At 44.6% G+C, this 21,717-nt stretch overlaps 1 protein-coding gene across 3 annotated transcripts in view; it reads right to left on the reverse strand.

Annotated features, from left to right (window-relative positions):
• Positions 1 to 2,615: 2,615 nt before the first annotated feature.
• Positions 2,616 to 21,717, reverse strand: part of LOC134408431 (copine-5) — a 157,752-nt gene continuing 138,650 nt past the window's right edge. For all 3 annotated transcript variants that reach the window (XM_063140715.1, XM_063140706.1, XM_063140723.1), the window contains 7 exons: positions 16,193 to 16,239; positions 14,047 to 14,228; positions 12,787 to 12,914; positions 10,902 to 11,004; positions 8,541 to 8,598; positions 6,324 to 6,397; positions 2,616 to 4,976 (listed from right to left, as the gene is read on the reverse strand). In XM_063140715.1, the coding sequence (XP_062996785.1) occupies positions 4,788 to 4,976; positions 6,324 to 6,397; positions 8,541 to 8,598; positions 10,902 to 11,004; positions 12,787 to 12,914; positions 14,047 to 14,228; positions 16,193 to 16,239 (781 nt within the window). In that variant the 3' untranslated portion in view covers positions 2,616 to 4,787. The remainder of the gene's footprint in view (positions 4,977 to 6,323; positions 6,398 to 8,540; positions 8,599 to 10,901; positions 11,005 to 12,786; positions 12,915 to 14,046; positions 14,229 to 16,192; positions 16,240 to 21,717) is intronic.

Below are 21,717 nucleotides of genomic sequence, written 5' to 3' on the forward strand. Positions count from 1 at the left end.
AGTACTGTTCCATTATCTGCTTCCTTATCGTTATATTTGTAACAATGTTCAGGATATTTTAGCTGTCCTGAACACATCTTTTCTTGATTGCCTTCCAATTTTGGGACCCCTGATCATTTTGATAAACCACACATGCCATGAGATAAAAGCTCACACGCTACTTTAATAAAAGAAATCATTTATTTCAGTTTAAGGCAATCCAATAAAAACCATATTACATTAGACATTCGATGCAGAACACGGTAGCATAAAAGAGATAAAAGTCATTGCCATGCAAATAAAAATAGTTGTGAATAGGGAAGGGAAATGCGACAGGCAAGAACATGCTGGATGGCTGTAAGAAACATCAGAAACCAGAGGAAGCTTTGATTTGAGGAGTAGACTGTATGCATGCTACAATAGACTGTATCCCCATGATCTCAAATGAGGCTACCTGGAGAATTCCTGTTGTTTCCACCACCACCACCACCACCTGAGAGCTAGTCTATGGGCCTGGGATTCAGCAGGTATGCCCAACTCAATATCTGATGTTACATGCATAGCAAACTGTTTATGCCTGTATCTAACCTGCACATTTCATCCATGCACAGCAGAACACACATTTGCATGATGTAAGCCATCTTGCTCTTCCATGCACATAACTGGGAACAGGACTGCATTGGCATGCTTCACCCAACACATACGCTTGTACACACACAATGTGGCACACAAAAATCACAGGTACATAGCACCTCCCAGTTATGCTTGTAATGATGTAACAATGCACAGACAGATGGGGTACAATTTAAAATGGGGAAAACGCTGCTCCTCCAGAACTGGACAGCAGTGTTATATATTCCCTCTCTCTCCTTTATGGAGGCTTCTGATTTTGAGTGGTGTTGGAAGGTGGGGAATTTCTGAATACTGCTATGTCTAAGAAAGGAGGCAGAGAAGTAATACTTCCACCCCCTCTCTTCCTTTGGGAGTTTGGAAGACCACCAGCTCTTGAAGGTTGCAGTTTTGGAGCATGATCCACATCCCAAAGCAAAGTCAATGGCAAAGCTCCCATTTATCATAGAAGTAGTTCAGGATTGCTCCCTGAGTCTGAGCTATTCACCATGTGGGCTGGCTAATTTCATACAGTAATTCCACCCCCAAAGTGAGAACCATTGGCTGAGTTATAGTACGCCAGTTATCCTGCATCAAAAGAGGATCTGGATCATAAAGAGAAACTGAGTGTCAGTTACAATCCACTGTCCAAACTGAAGATACTCTGAGCATCTCAAGCACCAAAGGAAATCCACCGCTGAGCTCTCGAGAGCATTATAAAACATGTTGGCTGACTAGCTCTGTAAGAATTTATGAACTTGCCCACCACCAAGATAGCATCTCTAATGTTGCTGTGCAAAGAGCTAAATGGCACAGCAAGAGTAAGGCCACTTAGACAGGCATAACCTGGATCCAATGTAGCTAATGTGGTGAGAAAGGAGACTACAACCTCACAATGTTTCTCCTTGTAGTGCTGTATACTCATGATGGTGTCACAAAGGTAAATGGTGAATCAATCTTTGCTCCCATTAGGTATAGACTCTTTCCCTTTCCATTCCAGCCACCAGGTTGGTCTGACTGTGGCCTGGATCAAAATTGTTCCAATTTTTCCTGAATGATACACAAGTAGGAGAGAGAGCCACCTGGAGAAAATAATGCCTGTAATTACATAGCATGCATTACCCTAAGCATTCATTCAGCTTTGCAGGGTTCCACTGGTACCCCGGTTTACAGTAGAGACCTCCCTCTTATTTCATAGGGAAATGGATTTCCAACAAATGAGCCTCCCTTTTGCAAAGCATGGAGTAGGCCTGCTATGGGCCAAAATCTTGACCCATGCTGCCTGGTCCAGAGTTGGGGGAAACACAGCTCCCTCTTCCCATACAGATTGGGGAAGAAGAAAGTGAATTGGATGTTGTTAGGAAATAAAAACTCCAAGGATCCCACAGTTGCAGTAACCAAGTTAGCCATATTTTTTCTTTAACCAACCCTAGATAAATTCATTCTAGAGGAAGAACTTGGAAATTGCTTAGTTTTCTTAGTTTGCTTCCTTGTCACTTCTGAAGTATACGGTTTGGGGTAATGGCTAGGCTAGGGCTAAGTGCTTCTTTCATCTTCACAGGGCCTTTCTACACATCCCAGCCATCCGGTTGGGAGGGGGGAGGATCTTGCAATATTCTGCTCACAAGATCCTCCCCCTGGATTCACACATGGCACGCGATATCCCGGGAGGAAGGAGGGATGACGCCCTGCCATTTTCTTTTTTTAAAAAAAAAAGTGGAGATCAGTGCACTTGCACTCCAACAAAACTGTAAGGTTTTTTTAAAAAAGCAACAACAACCCACCCCAATCCTAGCCCCCCCACACACACACTGTGATGGGCACAGAGTGCCTGAAGAGTTCCATGCCTCATGCCTGCTTCCCGCCTCCTCGCATTTACTCACTAGGAGGCAGGATGAAGCAGGGGCAGGCAGCCACACAACTTCCATGGTCCTGGGACAATCCCAAGACTGCAGGAAAATCAGGTTTTCCTAGGGTTTATTAATCCCTGGGAAAACCCATGCCCATCCCCCACCCACCCCCTGGTGTTCCTGTGCATCATATGGACATACACGGACTTGGCTGTGACCAGGCCGGCCTATTGGGCTGGTGTAGAAACGACCTTAAAGCTAGTGAATCAGAAGGATACAGAGCGCTGGCTCCCTGAGGTGGGCTCTTGTCCAAAATTAACAACCACCCGAGCACATTTCCAAAGCAAAGAGTTCAAATGAGGGAAGAAGGTTTGGATTTTTACAAATGCATTAAATGCATGGTAAATGCTTTGCCAAATAAGGATCAAATCTTGAAAAAAGGCGGCAGGAGCACATTTTTCTTAGTTGATGTAAGCAACACCTTCAGAGCTCCAACTGTGGCAGTTAATTTATCAGCAGGAACTCACTAGACCTCGGTCTTATTGTTTATGCCTCTATCCCTTAACTTTCTTCTAGTGCTTAACGCATTGTCTCTGGGAGATGCTGAACTAGCATCCCACAAGAGTGGCAACTGATCGATGGCCATTTGGGAAAGTGTTCTTGTGGGAGGAGTTGATTATGCGTGAGAGGGTGGAATGCACAGGTAGTGTGCTTGGTTAGTGATAGGGGTAAGGGAACTGGGTTGGGAGAGTTGGGGAAGAATATGGACAATGAATAATAAGGAGGATGTTTGGATGCTGGCAATGGGGGACATCCTCTTTGGGTGAAGCAGAATCCGAAAAGGCCACTTGTCTGGAATTTCTGGTTTTAGGAGAGGTGGGGTTGAAAGATCTGCTTGGCTGAGAACTGTGTGAACTTTTAAAGTTGAGCCACCCTGAATCAATGGGGTAGGACAGGGGCATAAATTGAAACAAACTGCCCTGTAGAGGAGCATTTCAGAGAGGAGACGGGACCACTTGGGGGATTGCTGATACTGCATGCCTGACTGCTTTACAGCAGGGATGGGAATCTGTGGTCTTCCAGATGTCACAGGACTACAACTCCCATCATCCCTGACCCTTGGCCATGCCAGCTGGCATTCATGGGAGTTGGGAGTCCAAAAACACCTGGAGGGAGGGGAACAGGTTACCCATCCCTGCTTGCGTGCTGCATGAAGGTTTTGTGATTGAGGCCAGTCTGGAGTTTTTAGGGAGTTTTCAAAGGCTGAAAATGACAGAAGGACACACAAAAGTGCAATAGAGGACATGTGGAAGGAGCTACAAGCATGGCTCATATTTCTACTTAACCCTGGGAATCAAACTTTCCACATCCATCTATGAACTTATGTTTGAAGCCTAAACTTCAAGACTGTCCTATCTAAGGAGATGGGTTGTTGATGTCATGCCACCAAGCTGACAAACAGAACTGCGATAAGGTCAATCAGGCCCACCTTTTATTTCCTTCTCCCATGTTCAGAATATCTCAGTAATGCCCTGCATAGGACTTTCAGGTTTCAAAGTCTAGAGGGCAATTTGCAGAAAACCAGGACTTTACAGAAGTAAAAAAGCAGGACTTAATGTAGGCAAACAAACAAATAATTCAGGCCTGCACAAATATTTCCCAATGTAGCTTTACAAAGAATAAGGGGGATTAAGCAACCAAAGGACAGGATGCAGTACAAGGAACAGCAGCAACACCAGCAGCACCAGAGACGACATCACACTGTTACTTGACCACAATATATTCAGCCTGCCAGGTCGATCCAAAAGCTGAGCCATTACAAAGCAAAGAGGAAAGACTTGAGGCAGCAGATGGACTCTACATGGGCTAGAAACCCCCCCCCCCCAATAATCAGAAACTCCTGATGCATGGGCAGGGGGAGGCGGAGAGATGCTTGGAAGATTTGGGGAAATTGTTTCTCCATCTCACATATCATGTGCAAAATGAGTGATGTAAGCTTCATCATGACAGACTGGACTCCTCTCACCTTGGCGACCACCCCAACAAGGAAATAAGGAAGCTTGTCAGTGACTGGGCTTGTCCTTTTAAAAATAAAATAAAACTCACATATTCCTCAGGTTGCTGTATTTCAAGGCTGGAATGTCCTACCAATGATACATCTTGGCATGTGTCAGAATTACAGCAGAAACCAGTTCCCAAAATGGACTTTTGGGGGTGGGGAAAGAGTACACTGTGGATTTTTCATTTTGTGGTGTGATCACTTGACATCTGCCCCTGGAAAATTGCCAGCTGACACAAGAGAGTGACTTCTACATTTTTGTCTCAAGTGCTCTTTTCCTCTCCTGATCTTCAGATTTCTGTCTGAAGAGTGTGGCCTGTGGGGGTGTAAGGAGGTGGTGCTGGGATGGGTTTGATGCCACGTCCCTTCATGTAGGAGATGAATTGGTCTGGGATCTCAGCGAGGACATCCTTAGCCAACCGTGCCATACTCAGGACGTGGTTTCCGGTGCGGTCAATGTAATCTCGGAATGGGACAAACTGGGAGAAACAAATAACATGCCAGAGACATCAGGTTGGATTCAGATTTATGCTTGATCAACTGAGCTTGACTTCCCCGCACCCTTTCCCATGGCAGCTCCTCCAGACTTCTGAAAATGCTCTACCGAAAGTCAGGAGACCATGTTGAATGGGGTGAAGATGGGGTGGGGTGGGGGGAGAGGGAGAAGGCCCCAAAATTGGGCAGAGGAACCTTCCATGAGCAGAGGCCTTCCTCTCGCAAAAGGTATCTTCCTTTTACAGAAGGCAGATCCTTGTTCCAACCCATTTAAAGCAGGAAAGCAGATTATTTCAGTAGTCTAGGAAGATCACAGGTGGTAAAGCAGAACCCAACTGAAGTTCTTCTACAGAGGCTCCTGTTTGTTGGGGAACTGCTAATATTAAGTACATAGGATGCTGCCTTATCGCAGGTCAAATGATTGGACCATGTAGCCCTGTGTTTAGTCTCCTTTGAAAGGCAGTAGCTTTCTGGGCTCAGGTCATTTACATCAACTGCTAGCTGACCCTTTTGACTGGAGATGCCAGGCATTGAACTGAGACTTTCCGAATGCAAAGCATGCACTCGACCACTGAGCTATTGCTCTGACACTAGTTTTCACTAGTGGTGGTGTGGTATATTTTGAAGTGTACGTGCTGATCATGACAGTCCAAACAGCCACGCCCCCAAGGAGAGCCCCAAAATTTCAGGCAGCTGTGTTGATCCCTATCAGCAAACCAGCTCTAACAGTTGTCAAACCCACCAGGAGCAGGGTTTTTTTTTGGTAAAACCAATGGGCCTTAATTGCCCATTCAAGACCAAGTTGTCCCCAGATACTTTGCACTGCAACAGGGAACAATATATTGTTGCTAGGAAAATCCAGTTCCCTCCAGCTACTGTGAGGATCGCAGCTAAGCTCAGAGGGAATAGAAGAATCTGAGGGGGGTGGCAGAAGACACCATCAACCCGGATAATAAAGAAGTGCAGGGACTGTGTCCCTGTGAGCCCTGGTTCCACTACACCACTGGTTATGGCCCCTTCCACCCATACCACCTTCAGTCTTCTATCTTTCTTATACTTGTCCATATTCAAAGTAATATACAATCATCAGAGCTGATGAACTATTTACTTAAAGCTTCCTTGACGAATTTTGGTGAGACAATGTGGATGGTGCTGACCCTCACTTGGGATTTGCAAACATGGAAGGTATTATGGGAGCTCCCACTGACCCAGCCCAAGCCAGAAACTCTTCAGTTCTTGCCTATTTCTGCATCATGACCAGCACACAATTTCAGGTTGGCAAGTGGCAGGGCAGGCAGATGATGCGGAAGAAAGATTTCTCTTTGAAATACCTGGACAATGTCGCGTTCAGCAAGCTTCCCACGAGATGAGATTCGGATGTCATCGCCATCCAGCTCTACCATAGCTGTCCATTGCAACAAAGGGGGATGGAAGTAACAAGGGTTAATCACACAGCATGAATGAGGTTAAAGACTACAACAGCTCCCAAAAGTCCATCTGCGCCATGGATGATTGGCAGATCAATTACCTAAAGAAGGTAATTTGAGAAAATGGCCCAAGTGTTTTCTTCCAGAGAGTTAATCTGGAATCACACATTCAATTTTCTCTTTGCATATTGTAACTTGCGCTGCTAATGGCTCTATCAATGTCCATTTCTCATTGTTCACTGGATGGATGGTATAATTAATATGTTATACTTTACCTGTTAATTTCATTATGCAGACTTTCTGCAAGGGACAGATTTTTGCATTGGAGACTGTCAAATATGAAGCATGAAATGTGTAATTGGTGGCTTAAACAAGTGAATGAGAGTGGTTAGCTGTTACTTTGCAGTTCAGCATATACTGCAGTTGGTTCATCATGCTTTATTAAATGAAGTCTGACATGTGTTCAGATCTTTATTAGCAGACGTGTAGATCCATTGATTGCTTCCTCAACTTCCTCCCCACCGCCTACCCCCATTGAACTTGTGTAACCAAAGTACAAAGTGAGTATGACAAACACTGAGTATCCCCTTCTCTGTGTGTATGTATGTATGTATTTGCACATCTAAGTACACATAAGTGGGAACTTGGGGCTTTTCTACATGAGGCTGTTAATCTTCTGTATCTGCTTTTGATTTTGTTGCAGAATTGAGACCTGAGCACCTTTCTTGCTTTTCCACTACATAACCTCTAGGTGACTCTGTGGTATAGCAGAATAGTATTGTTTAAATGGATACTGTTTTATACTGTCATTTTTATATTTTTGATGGTTTTAAATTGTGTATACTTTTTAATGTTCACTGTTTTTAAGTCTTGTAAACCACCCAGAGCTTCGGCTATGGGACGGTATATAAATTTAATAAATAAATAAATAAATACACAAGAGGAAATCACACTTTCTTTCATCATCAGAAAAATAACCCATTTCCCCTGCTCTAAAAAAAACTTGTGAAAAGTGCTGTTTACAAACAGAAGCCAAACTAGAGAGTCACAACATCCCCAAAAGAACCCGTAAACAACCATGGGTAGAGAATGATGAGCGCACAACAAAGACCTTGCGTAGAAAAGCTCGGTGTTGAGAACTTGGATGAAAGGAGAACTACACAAACGGCAAATACCCAACGCAAGGGACAACAGATACAAATGCAGAAGTGATGAATGCCATTTTCCTTCTCAGAATGTTTAGAATTCTGAGAATGTTTAGAATTCTCAGAATGTTAAACATTTCCTTCTCAGAATGTTTAATCTCAAGGTTACCTGCCTTGAGATTCCAAAAAGAGCACTCACCAGGACCTTCAACTCTGCTGCTGCAATTGGGGCTCCAAGGACAAGGCATCCCACATGGGTATGCAAGAGAGAGGGGCTCATAAGGAAGGGGACCTTCAAAATAGGACTATCTACCTAAACCTTCAAAAAAAGAGAAAGCTCCCAAATTCGCACAGCCTGTGCCATTAGGAGTAACTGGCTAAACAACTCTCCCATGCATGGCAGATGGTAGCTGTGTCCCTGTCCCAGAGCATACTTGCAAACAAGCCCAAGAATGCAAGTAAGCTCCTACAATGCATCACTTAAAGTAATGGGAGTATGACTAACTCTGCTAGCTGGCTGCTATGCCAGGACAGTCTATATCAAAGAGGATGCTGTGGTCTCCTTCTGAGAGCCTGATTGCGCATTGTGTGTGGAGGATGTGTATTATGGCTTGGGTGATACCATGAACTTCTTCGTGATATATTGATTGGCGCCTTCTCTGCATGGCTAATGCACTGCTAATGCTGATGCACAACATGGCTGGTATTGATGCCAGAGTTGCTGTGGGACTTATTCTCTGTGTGGCTACATTCACGCTTGTGCTCTTAACACTAGCAGATGAACATTTGTACATTAACACATTCTGCTGTTGTTTTGCTGCTGGTGAATCATAGGACTGTGGCTCTATTACTCTGGCATCAGCCATGTCGTAACAGCTGCCAACAGAAGCAGAAGCAGACAACCAGCCTTTTAGTTAAGGCATACGAAAGTCACATGTCATTACTGGAGATAATGTAACACAAATCAGGTTCTTACCATCAAATTCAGCCTGTCCAACTCCCACAATGATTATGGACATGGGAAGCTTGGCAGCCTTAGGGCCAACAGGAAACAAGGGAGAAAAGATGGGTTGGTGGGAAAGAGGGTTGGAGAGCATTTGAGATGGGGAGAAGAGAAAGAGAAAGAGCAGGCATTTGAGGCAGAAAGCGATAAAACAACATGTCAGAAATGAGGCCACGCTGCCAGTCCTTTTGCGCTTTTGAAGGAAAGAGAACAGGGCAGGAAGTGGGATCAGAGCAGCTGTTTCTTCATGTGTCACAGAAAAATAAGCAAGCTAGAATGAAAGTCAGCCCTAATTCTAGAATTAAGGTGAAGGCTGTTTAGGCCTCTTGTAGATACATAGCAATTTTATGGTGATTCATTTATGTAATGATTGCTATCACTTTGAATGCCCGATTACATGTTCACATGTATAATTTGGGTTGGGTGTATGTGTTCATTTAAGAAATGGTGGTGGCAGTGCAACTCTCAGCCACACTAACAGATTGACTTGGATCACATGATCAAACTAAGCCAATGTGGCTTATTTAAAACATGGCCGTGTTGGGCATCATTTCCATATTCATCGACCGGGCATGGCTTGTTGTGTCATCTGAACCCAGGGGGGAAGGCTTGTTGGATGGGGAAACAACTCCCCATTAACTCTACAACAGCCCATGGGTTATTGGAGGGTTGTTCCCCCTCCAGCAAGCCATGGCATCTGGGTTCGGAAAACATGACATGCCTAGCATACACCTGACAGTTTAAATATGGCACACTTATTTTGATCCTCGTGATAACTACATCACGGAAGTGGAATCCACAGTCCAACACATCTGGAGGGCACCAGATTGGGTAAGGTTGTAATAAACTATGCTGCTCTGTTTGCATGAAAATAAAACTTTCTGCATCCTTTCCTTGACCCTCATGCTCCTTTTCTTGATAATGAGCTTTGCCATTGTGTCGTTTATTACAAGGGCAAAGAAATCATAGAGGTTCCTTGTGTTTTCCACGCTGCCTGTGTTTGTTCTTACTGCTCTCTCTCTCTCTCTCTCTCTCTCTGCCTTATTACCCAATTACCTAGCTCCCTTCTCTTCCCCTTTAGCAATCACTGATTATTATTTTTCTCCTGTTAAACACAGAAGTGGTCATAATCAGTGCTTTTGCTTGGAGTGATCTCTGGCCATGCTTTAACAAAGGAGCTCTGCAACAGTTTAATAATGAGCAAATTTCATCACCACTGGAACCAAAAGCACATGGCAGTGTCATAATGGCTGCAAACAGTGGATAAACAAAGGAAAATTGCCCAAGGAAGTGAGTGGGTGTTTAAAGCAAATTATGGTGTAAATAGGAAACTACAGCTAGTTCAGGGGATGTTCAAAGAGGTCTTGGAGATCTGTGTTTGAAGCCCATGAAAGAGTAGCCCTGGGCAAGTCATTTTCTCCTCACCCTTAAGCTTTCATCAGTTGCTGTGATGAGGCAGGAGGTAACAGCTGAGGCAGCACAATGGTTAAAAAACTGCCCAGAGAGCTTCGGCTATGGGGTGGTAAATAAGTGTAATAAATAAATAAATAAATAAGTTGGGAAAACCCTGGTTTAAATCTTACCACCGATCTGCTCACTGCATGGCTTTTGGCCTGCTGCTACCTTGGTTTTCCCTATTTGTAATGTAAGGATAATAAGACTAATCTATATTATAGGATTATGTAAGGTTTGCAGAGATAATTATGTGAAGTACCAAAAAGTCTAAATCTTATTATAAACACTATATCAGTAATTCTACTGTAGCAGGGGTTGGCTATAAGGTGGGAAGCAGCAGTAGCAGCCTATTCACACTTTTCAATAGTTCCCAAGATTAGTTAAATGGGCATTTACTGCGTTTTAGTTAGTACAGTGAAGCCGTCGGTTCAGGCAGCAGATACTGGGCGGTGGCAGCAGCAGGGTGTTGGGAGGAGAAACCTGCACGTTGTGTGGTCTGCTCTGCACCCCCTAAGTTATCTTGCTGTGCTCAGTGCAGTGGAGGAGGATGTCTCATCACCAGTGTTGAAGACAGATTCATCTGCTAGTCCAGTTGGCTTTCATGTCTGGAATGGGAGGAGGAGCCATCTTGTCCTTTAGCTAGCGCAACAAAATGTCTTGGGCCAGCCCTGGGGAACACTTGACTTTCTCTCTCTCTCTTTTTTTGCAGTAGGGTAAACAAGTCTATGCTGTAGCTAGAAGACCACATCTCTTTCTGTAGCTAAACTAAATCCCAGGAACCTCACTTGCTAACATGTTCCACTGGCCACCTGAACCTAAAGCTTTTCATCTCGCTTTTGCAAATCTGAACAGGATAGCTCCAATTTGTGTACTACTCACATTGACAATAGCTTCTTTTGTCTGGGCCATGTCCGATATCACACCGTCAGTGATGATGAGCAAAATGAAATACTGGGAGCCATCTTGCACCGCTGTAGCATACCTGAGTTAGGAGGAGATCACATGAAGACAGGAACAGAGACAGGCTTGTGCCAGGGTGGTCTGAATCCTGAACTGAAACCCCCCACATTCTACAGCCCAAAAGCTGCAGTTAGCGGTAGCCTGATGTGATACGGCGTTTGCATGATTGGGCCACATTTAGCCTTACAGGACCTTCAGCCAGCAATAGCAAGGGATTTGTTTCTCTGGCAACTGTTCATAGCACCTTGTCCTATTTTCCAGTCTTGGACATTTCTGGGGTGACTGAACAGAACTCATCAAGAGAAAATGTACCTCTTCTCCTCCCATATAAAAACAACTTATGCTGCTATTGTCACAAGAAGGAAGGAAGGAATCTTCCAGAACAGTAGAGTTTAGGGGAGAGGGATCTGTGGCATGCCCAGTTCAAGCATATCATATGGCAGCCGAACACCAGCTCAGTAAAAGTAATATAATCTCTATGCAGTTTTCTTTCAGTGAGTTTGTAAGGAGCCACCAGAATAGAAGCGGTCATCTGCCCACAATGATAGGAATTGGTTCTTCAATACCTGCAAGCCACTGCCCCGTGTAGCTGTAGCAGAACAAGTGGGTAGAAATGATGGGAATTTATTGTATCTTGTAGGTGTGACTAGTTCTGTATGGATATGTTATAACAAAACTATGAGTAATGGAATATATTCTTGGAAATGGAGGGAGGCTGCTATGAATGCATTGGTCAAGTGCTGGAAACAGCACGTAGCTTAACATAGGCCCTTTCTACACCTAAGGATTATCCCAGGAAAATGGAGGGATCATCCCTGCCTGCTCCTGGGCTCCCCTGTGTGTCATTTGGATGCACAGGGATGATCCTGGGACAATCCCCGGATAAATGGCTGGTGTAGACATGCACTTAGTAGGGATACCTCTGAATGTTACTGTATCAGTGGCAGACCAGGGCCTAATCTACACCTGCCACTTATCCTGAGGTGGTCACAAGGTCATCCCTGTGTGTTCAAATGACGCACAGCTGATCTTGGGGTGGACTGGGAATGAGCACCCAGTTCCCCCAGGATAGCTGGGACTGCTTTTTCCCATTTCCCCCCACTGACTCAGGACCATCCCGAGCTCTGCAGGCAGTGTGACCCTCCCTCCCAGGGTCTTCCCTCTTCCCCGCACATAGAAGGGCTCAGGAAATGGGCACAGAGCTGTGGGGGAGAGTCCGTGGGCATTGGGGGTGAGGGGGAGAGCATTTTCACCATCTTTGGGATGGTGCTTGGTGTCTTCTAGCACCGAGTTTTGTTTTTTTAAATCATCATCATCATCATCATCATCATCATCATCATCATCATCATCATCTCACCTTCGCACAGGATCACGCCTGTGCAATTGCACAATTGCGCAAATGTCTCCTTTAAAAATAATAATGTTGCCCTGGACTGTCCCTCTTTACTTCTGGGTCAACTCGCTGGCCTGTGGCCCCTGAGGGATGATCCCAGAAGTGGAAAACTCCAGGATTGTCCTTCTCCACTCCCCAAAGGACTGCAGGTGTAGATGAGCCCCAGGTACATTGAGAAAATAGGAATGGTGGTATCATCAGGTCCAACACTAAAGATGAGGTCATTGGCATCATGAGGGTTATATTAGTTAAGGAGAGAGATCCTGGGGGAATGAGAAATCGGCCATATGTGCTGATACACCCATTCAAGTTTGAGAAACAAGCTAGTCAGAAGGAGTGAGAAGCAGTTACTCATCTCATAGCAATCACCTGTTGTGCTCTGTGATGGGACCTTGCACTTGTGGGACATACCTGGCCACATGGTTAACCACCGGTGCAAAGTTAGTTGGGCCATAGAGCTGGACTGTCTTGAGGCTCTGGTGATAGGCTTCAAGGATTCCTTCTATTCCACTACAATGAGGGTTGTCAGTGTTGCCATTCTGTAGCAGAGAAAGAGAGACACAACTAGAGGGAAAGTTCCCAGGCAGAGGTTGTGTCCTTACTCCCTTCCTTCCCCTCTTGAATCCCACCCACCCCAATGCTCAATGTCTGCTTCAAATCATAACTTCCCTTTAGTAAAGGTCAACCGGCCAAAGGAACTGCTACCTAAGGGTCAAACTATAAATTAAAGATGTAGCTGTGCCAGTTATGCCTTTAAAGTAATCTGTAACAGGGTGACCATATGGAAAGGAGGACAGGGCTCCTGTATCTTCAGCAGTTGCATAGAAAAGGGGAATTCAGCAGGTGTCATTTGTATGCATGCAGCACCTGGTGAAATTCCCTCTTCATCACAACAGTCGAAGCTGTAGCAGCCCTTCCTTCTATTGTATCTGATCAAGAGGGCAGGGCTCCTGCAGATTTAACTGTTGTGATGAAGAGGGGATTTCTCCAGGTGCTGCATGCATATATATGACATCTGCTGAAATTCCCTTTTCAACACAACTGTTAAAGATAAGCAGCCCTGTTGTCCTTTCCATATGGTCAGCCAAGTGTAACTTGACATTTTGGATTATAATGAATGGCACCAAGGACAGATTAGAGAAGTGCAGTGAGAGCTGTCTCTTGGAGATTTAGAGGTTTACCAGCAGCAAGTTAAGACAATTTCCCTCTCTTTTTGCTCAAGCTCATGCTGATTTTACAGGGAAATAAAGAAATACCCCCACCCCCACCTCAAACATTGTGTCTGCACTAACCTAACCTTGGTAGTCAAAGCTGTTCTTTTCTGAAAAACTTCTACAGGCCTTGAAGGATCAGACTCTAACCAAAGAAGGCAAAATGCATAATGAAATCTTATCCATGTTTACTCAGAAGTAAGTCCCCCTGAGTTGATTGGGGCTTACCCCCAAGTAAATGTGTTTAGGGTGGCATCCTAAGAGATTTATTAATTCTGCTTCCAGTGAAGCAAAGCTTCTGGCAAATGCGATCCCATGACTTTTTGCTCTGTCAAGAAAAGGCATTGGAGAATGTTGGCAGATTGGGCCGGTCGGTCTGTCACTCGATCTAAGTGGAACCAAAGCATAACTCAGAAGCCCTTTCTGAGCGCCAGTGTGATTCAAAGGGAGGTGTCAGTACCAAGGGGAACTCGTGGGACACGTGCCCGTCCGGTGGAATCTTGGCTCCAAATCCAAGTGCCGGGAACATTTTGTTACTGTCATAGTCCTGGATGATCTCGCCAACAGCCTTCAGTGCCATAGCGTAGGCATTGAGCTGGTATGGATTCATATAGTGAAGGGAGGTAGACTGAGAAGGGTTGCCTGCCAAAGGGAGAGAGAGAGAGAGAGAGAGAGAGAGAGAGAGAGAGAGAGAGAGAGAGAGAGAGAGAGAGGAGTTGGTTCACTGTCTGGCAGCCAGTCACATTCATGAAGAGTGTCATCAGACAGGTGGATTTTCGCATTTCTCTGCTGTCGCTATGGCACAATAGTGACAATCTCTTTACACAGGAAGAGAAAGAGAAAGCAGCAACCACCATGTGGCCCATTCAGGGTCTGTTTTTATTGCGCTGCTTTTCCTGCACACAGCAGGAAATGGCAGCACATTCCATTAAAAAAAAACAGGTGGATTAAAAGGGGCCTATTTTGCGAATGAAAAATGAGTGGAAAGAGCAGGAGGCGCGGAGAAGGCGGACGATGTTGTCTAAAGGATGTGCAAACATTCATAAGTAGGCAGTAGTGAGCATGCGATAAAATGCTTGTCTGATGACGCTCGAAGTCTCCACCAATGCCACAAAGGACAGGGCTTTCTCACCTGTGGAGCCCCAGTTATTTATTTATTTATTACATTTATATCTCACCTTTTTTCCTCCAAGGAACCCAAGGCGGCATACATAATCCTCCTCCCCTCCATGTTATCCTCACAACAACAATCCTGTGAGGTAGGTTGGGCTGAGAGTCTGTGACTAGCCCAAAGACACCCAATGAGCTTCCAAGGCTGGGGGGGGGGGACTAGAACCTGGATCTCCCAACTCCCAGTCCAACACCTTAGCCACTACACCACACTGGCTCTCATGGAACTGTCTTCCCAAGAAGCCTCACCTGGGCCTCAGATTAAGCCATTTTGATTCTCTCAGGCATTTTAGTGTTTTTGTTTCTTTTAATATGGAAAGGATGCTATATTCTAAGCACTGGAAATGAATCATTTGCTACACTTTTTAAATTGGCATTTAATTGTGTTATGTTTTCAAAACTCTTGTTAATGGTTTTATTGTATATCTTGTTCTAATTTGCATGGTAAACCACCCTGGGATAAATATTATGGGCGGAATATAAATGGCTGAAACAAACGTATGGCAAATGATATGTGCTGGGTTGGTCCATGCAATATGCTCTTTGTACTGGTACACGTTTTCTTACATCCCATGTAGTTATCTTTAATTGTCTTCTTCGGCCTGCATAGTAAGACTGGCTATTCAGTGAACTTAGCTACAAGTACAATATAAACAGATGCATGTCAAGTGTACGAGCGAAATCCCATCTCTAAAGAATCAGACTGCTTTGTGTGAGCAAAATAAGATCAGCCCTGATCAATTGCTATTTCCCTGGCGTGTGAACACCTCTTTTAGATTAGTGTACTCATCACTCAAAACAAGCATTGGTCTTGCTTACATGTTGGCCTTCATTCCAGTTTAACTAAAGTAGATGAAAGAGTGTAGCCCATTCATTTCTAAAGTGGGTTGGATCTAATTTTTACAACACATTGTCCTACTTCGCACATAATGCTAAACCATGATTTATTTAATCCATGGTTAATCTATAGTTTGTTGCCATACAAACCATGATCAAACAAACTGTGGCTTGTTTTCTTAATCACTGGATTGTTTCCCTCCTCCTTCATCCACTCTCAAATACCTTTGCAGCACTGTAGTACTACATTGTAGAATGACTGGCTTTTTTGACCACTCTTGCCTGTTTCTTCTAGATTATTTAAACCATGGGTTGTCAGGGATGAGTTGGAGTGATGGAGTGTACTGCCTCCGGTACACTCATCTACTTTCAGTGAACAACCTACAATTTCCCTGTTCATAGGTTCGTAGTGTGATGTCTGAACTCAGACACTCTGAGTTGTTAAGGGTTTAAACAATCCAGAGTTAACCTACAATTTGTTGTTGTGTTAACTCCAGGTTGTTCTCGTAATGTGCAAACTAAGCATGCAGCCCGGTGAAACAACCCATGGTTTAAACAACTCAACCCTATAAAAAAAACCCCAAAACCTAACAACTTACCATTGGAAGCTGTGAAGTCAATGGCCACTGTGAAATGGATCTGTGTCCTGGAAAAAGGTCACATCACAATCATTATTCAGGCTTGCAAATCTACAAGCAATTTGATTAGCCCAGAACTTTTGGGAGAAATGACAATCCCAAGATGAGATCTAAGGGTGCTTCCAGGTGAGGACAGTATTATGCAATCTCACTGCCTCTTTTCTGTTTTTTCCCACCACTTCTTTCATCTTTTTTCTTACCATGGAAAATCCATTAAGGACGAAAAATTGGAAGAGCTGCACAATGCCCTCTGATAGCAAGGGCTAGGATCCCTCCACCTGGAAGCCACACTAGACCCTGCTTCACCAGCACTATTTCCCTTTTCCTTTCTACCTCCCCCAGGACTTCACTGCTGTCAGGCTCAAAGACTCTGACATGTATAATCCCACCTTCAAGCAGAGAAACATGCAGAGCCAATCCAGTGACAAAATGCGCTTCATATTTCAATTTTATCTAACCAACAGAAACCAAATTGAAATGCTTAAGTTGTGGAGCCTCAACTGCCACATGGCAGGCTGCCTAGGAGGGTAGCGCACACATGTTGCCTGATTATATACAGTGGCTCAAGCTGGTAGAGGCTGGTGGGTCTGATGTCAGTGGGGTGGTGAGTCCACTCCAGGTTTCCGTCAGAGCCTGTCAAAACTCTGGAGGAGCTACACAAGGTGCTTTGCACCTTGGATAGCTCTTTTAGATGTCTGGATGGCTCCGACGGAAACCTGGAGTGGATTCACTGCCCCTTTGACGTCGGAGTCACCAGCCTCCACTGGCTCAAGCCCTCCACTCCACAGCACCAAGCCCCTGAAACTACTGAACTTGCTACTAAACTTGGTGCAAGATGCTGTGCCTGAGGCTGGAGGACTCGCCACTGCCTCCTTCTCTTCCCTCCTGGTTATTGTTCTGTTTTGGCTGCCTTGTTTTAGCTGCATGCTCATCCTTTGATACCTTCCTCTGAGAGGTCCTCAGAATGAGGCATTGCAGGCAAAGTTTTGGCAGAGATTGCCTGCGCCACTGAGCAATGGTGCAGTGCCAAAAAAACCCTGAGAGTGAGGCATTGGGCCAGGCACCGCCACAACTGAGGAAATACACTGGTTGTGGTGCACAGCCCTCCAGACAGTGGATTGGAGCTGGGACATGATCTCCCATCGCCTGAGGCAAGGGCCTCATCCTGCCTCATGGGAGAGTCAGCCCTGAAATGACTATTACTTCATTGTTTTGGTGTTATTCTGAGAGGTTAATTCGGGAAACTCGATGAAATTCTAATATCCATTTAAGCTGGCATGAAAACAAGCATTTTCTGTTCCATACATAGCTATAAAACCAGAACCAGGCAAATTTAAAGTTGCTTTCTTTCCTGAATTAGACAGGATTAAATGAAACTGAAACATAATTAAAGTCCTCTGCTGGAACCACTTGACCTTGGCTAGAGCTAGGAAAGGAACCCAGTGCTCCTGAGTGAAAGTATCAGGTTGGGGTGAGGTATATTAAGATGAATAAAGGTGGGATGTATAAACATGTACTGGCTAAGGCCACCTGATGTGAACTCTGAATACATGTAAGCGAACCTTTAACTTTAAGTTACTGCACACTGAAAGTGGATACCCAGATATTAAAGGAATTCAGAGGTTAGAGACCAAGGCTTTGAAAGAATAATATGTTGCTTATTAAGAATTTAAAAAATACACAAATTTAAGGAGTTTGTTTTCCAAGAGTTTGAATAAGAGCAGCCATTTATTGGGTTGACAATAGCTTAAAGATACCACATAAGTTAGCAGTCCCAGCAATTGCTAACAGAGATGTAAACATGTGTTGTGTGCGTGTGTCCAATTATGGGGAGGAGAAAGGAGGATAGACAAGGTTATGATCCAATTTTAAAGTGATGATACTGCAAACGAGTGAGTTCTAGGGCAGGGTTGTGAAAAGTGTGGCCCGCCAAGCCATTCTGATGGCCCAACAGATCCCCCTGCATCTGCCACTACTGAAAAAATCAGCACTGTCCCGGGTTTTCCTTGCTAGCACTAGCAAGGTAATCCCTTCCCTTCTCACCAACTTCTGCATAGAGATCAGAGATAAGGAAGGGGCTCCTTTGATAGTGCTAGCAATACAAACCCTTCCCTTATCTTTCAAATTCAGGTGTGTACATGTGTGTGCCTGTAAGAACATAAAAAATGCCATGCTGGATCAGACCAAGAGTCCATCTAGTCCAGCATTCTGTTCATACAGTGGCCAGCCAGCTGTCGACCAGGGACCCGCAAGGACACGATGCAACAGCACCCTCCCACCCATGTTCCCCAGCAACTGCTGTACATTGTCATATGGCTTCTGATACTGGAGGTAGACATAGCCACCAGGACTAGTAGCCATTGATAGCCCTCCCCTACAAGAATTTGTCTAACCCCCTTTTAAACCCATCCAAATTAGTGGCCATCACTACACCTTATACTAGCAAATTCCATCATTTAACTATGTGCTGTGTGAAGAAGTGCTTCATTTTCTCTGTCCTGGATCTTCCACCAATCAGCATCATGGGAAAACCTTGGGTTCTAGTATTTTGAGAGAGGGAGAAAAAGGTCTCCCTATCCACCATGCATATTTTTGTACACCTCTATCATGTCTCCCCTTACTCAGCTTTTTATCCAAGCTAAACAATCCCAGTTGTTGTAACTTCCATTATAAGGGAGATGCTCCACCCCCTTGAACTTTTTAGTCATGTGAGCACATGTCTGCCCTCAGGGCCAAAAAGGTTGTACATCTCTGTTCTAGTACAATGTGGGTAGTAGAATAAAAAGTGAGTGTTGGGGTACAAAAAGGTCACAGATATTTGAGGTTGGAGGCAGAGGGCTTTGCAGCTATGGGAGGAAGACAGTTCGGTAAGGAGGAAAGCATGGGGGAGAAATGACCTGGCAGCCTCATTTCCAATTCACTGAGTATGTATATGTTGAGGTTTTGGAGACAAACTTTATCCCTGGGTCACTGAGGAATACTACCTCACAGACTGTTTTTGAATAGCCAGAAGAAGGGTTGTTCTTCATTGCTACCACATCCCTAAATAGTCCTGCATTGAGCAGGGGCTTGGACTCGATGGCCTTGTAGGCCCCTTCCAACTCTGCTATTCTATGATTCTATGATTCTAGTCAGAAGAAAAAGTGGGTCAAAAAAGATACCTTCTCTTGGTACTCAGTAATGCAGTCATTCTCCAAACGGCCAGGACGAGGGAATATGTTCAAAGTAGACAAATTTCCCTGGAGCCAACAAAAACTTGGTAAAAAGATAAGGAAAACTTGGCAAGATCTTAAGAAAAAGTCAAGAAACAGAGTTCCAGCTGGCTGATTGACCAGCAGGGAAGGCAGTGAACAAAAGAGAGAGAAATGCCTTTCCTTTTAGTCTGTGTGGCTGAAATACAAAGCGTGGGAGCCAGTGGGTTGTTCAGAAATGGAAAGGGAGGGTAAAAAGAGAGACTACCAGGGGGGGATCTACACTATTGCTTTTAAAGCGCTTTAAAGCACTTTGAAAACGTTTTGAAAACTGTATATGCAGTGTGTCCTGGGCCCCAACAGTTGTCAAAACTGTTCTAAAGCGCTTTAAAGCAGTAGTGTAGATCCCCCCTGTTTTCCTTTGCAGTGTGCAATGAGATTTTTTCTCTTTGGTAGGCTGGGGGTTTAAAAGGTTCCGACCATTTCACAGCCCTGGTTACACCTTTATTTATTTAATTTATTTATTTAAGTATTTTTATGCCGCCATTCAGCCAAAAAAGGCTCTCACCTTTTACCTCTGGATCTGAGCTTAGTAACTAAAATGAAGACAATGAAGATGTCCCCCATCCCCATGTCTAAGCTGTCTTGGGGGTTAAAATGTGAAAAGGTTTAAAATGTGCCAATCAAGAACAAAACTGACTCCGTGACTTTTTCAATTACCAGGTGATGTGGAGGGAAGAAAAGTGGAATTAATCAAGGAGACAAAGAATTTGCCAGAGGTGATGCTAAGGTTATTGTGCACATAGATTTTGAAAAGATGTGCTTATTTGGAACCTCTGGAATGGTGGGCTTCTTTCTCTCTCTGGGGGAATCCGCACGTCGTTCTTAGGGCGCTTCTAAGCGACCCCAGTGCGGCCCCAAAGCGATCGTGTAACTTACCTGGAGAAGAGCCGAGGAAGAGACGTCCTTGCCGCCGCTGCCCAACTCCCTCCTTGCCGGCCGGCTCGGAGAGCTCGGGGGAAGAAGGCGGGGTGGAGAGCTTCTTCCGCTCTCCACTCCACCTTCTTCAGCCGAACTCTCCGAGCCGGCCGGCGAGGAGGGAGTTGGGCGGCGGCGGCAGCGGCGGCGGCAAGGACGTCTCTTCCTTGGCTCTTCTCCAGGTAAGTTACACGATTGCTTTAGGGCCGCACTGGGGTCGCTTAGAAGCGCCCTGAGAACGACGTGCGGATTCCCCCCCCCTCTCTCTCTCAGACTGAAATAGAACTCTTTCATCCCAGTCCAGCTTTGACACTATATTGGGGTCTGAGCACTCGGAAATGAAAAACACAATGGGCCCGTTCAGACAACACTCTAAGCCATGGATTGACTACTAACCTTTTTGCAGCAAATGGTTAGTGAGTGTGTTTAAACAGTGGTTATGGAGCCACCATGGTTAGAAATGGTTCACATGACATACTAAGCCATAATGTAACATTTAGCTCAAAATGCTTAATCACCATGGCTTAGCATGTTGTCTGAACAGGGTCAGTGAATATGAAATCAAACATACAGCTTTTCATTGTAAGGTATTAGCAGGCTGAAAGACTCCCTTGTGACACTTTAAATTTACTGCAGTGGTCCTCAGTCTGTTTGAATAGTGAGATTTGAATGAAGTGTAGACCACAGCCCAGCTAGATTAGCTTCATCAGATACATGGAAAACCACTGAGTAAGTCAAAACACACTTCCTGCTGAATAGTCGACTGAGCTTATGTATGTCTGCTCAAAACTGAGTTCAGCAGGGCTTGACCCCAACATGTGTGTAGCAGGGGTGGTCAACATCCAGCAGTCCGGGGGCTGCATTACTCCCTTGGACACCACCAGGGGCTGCTCCCATCCCTGCGGAATTGGCCACCAAAATTTGAATGGCTGGTGCATAGATGCAACCTGCAAATGGATGCTGATTTGGATGTTAGGTCTGCTTTTGTTGAAGTTTATGTATAATTCTTTGAAAGCCAAATTCTCATACACACACACACTGCATATGGATGTGATGAAATTGATATATTGACACATTGCTACAATATTTGTTCTTTTTTGGGTTAGTTTTTTTTTGAAAACTTACAATAAAAATAATTCTTTAAAACTTCATTGCTAACAATGCAGCACATCAGTAATATGTTATCTTCCCTTTGTCTCCTTAGGATTGGTATGAAGCAGACCAAGTCCCAGTTCTGGGCCCCATCCCAGTAAATGAGAAACAGCAGTATAGAGGACAGTTAACATCAGTGCTGATAAAAGGGATGATTGAAAAAGC

Source organism: Elgaria multicarinata, chromosome 1 (genome assembly GCF_023053635.1).
Source record: "Elgaria multicarinata webbii isolate HBS135686 ecotype San Diego chromosome 1, rElgMul1.1.pri, whole genome shotgun sequence".
NCBI classification, from domain to species: domain Eukaryota; kingdom Metazoa; phylum Chordata; class Lepidosauria; order Squamata; family Anguidae; genus Elgaria; species Elgaria multicarinata.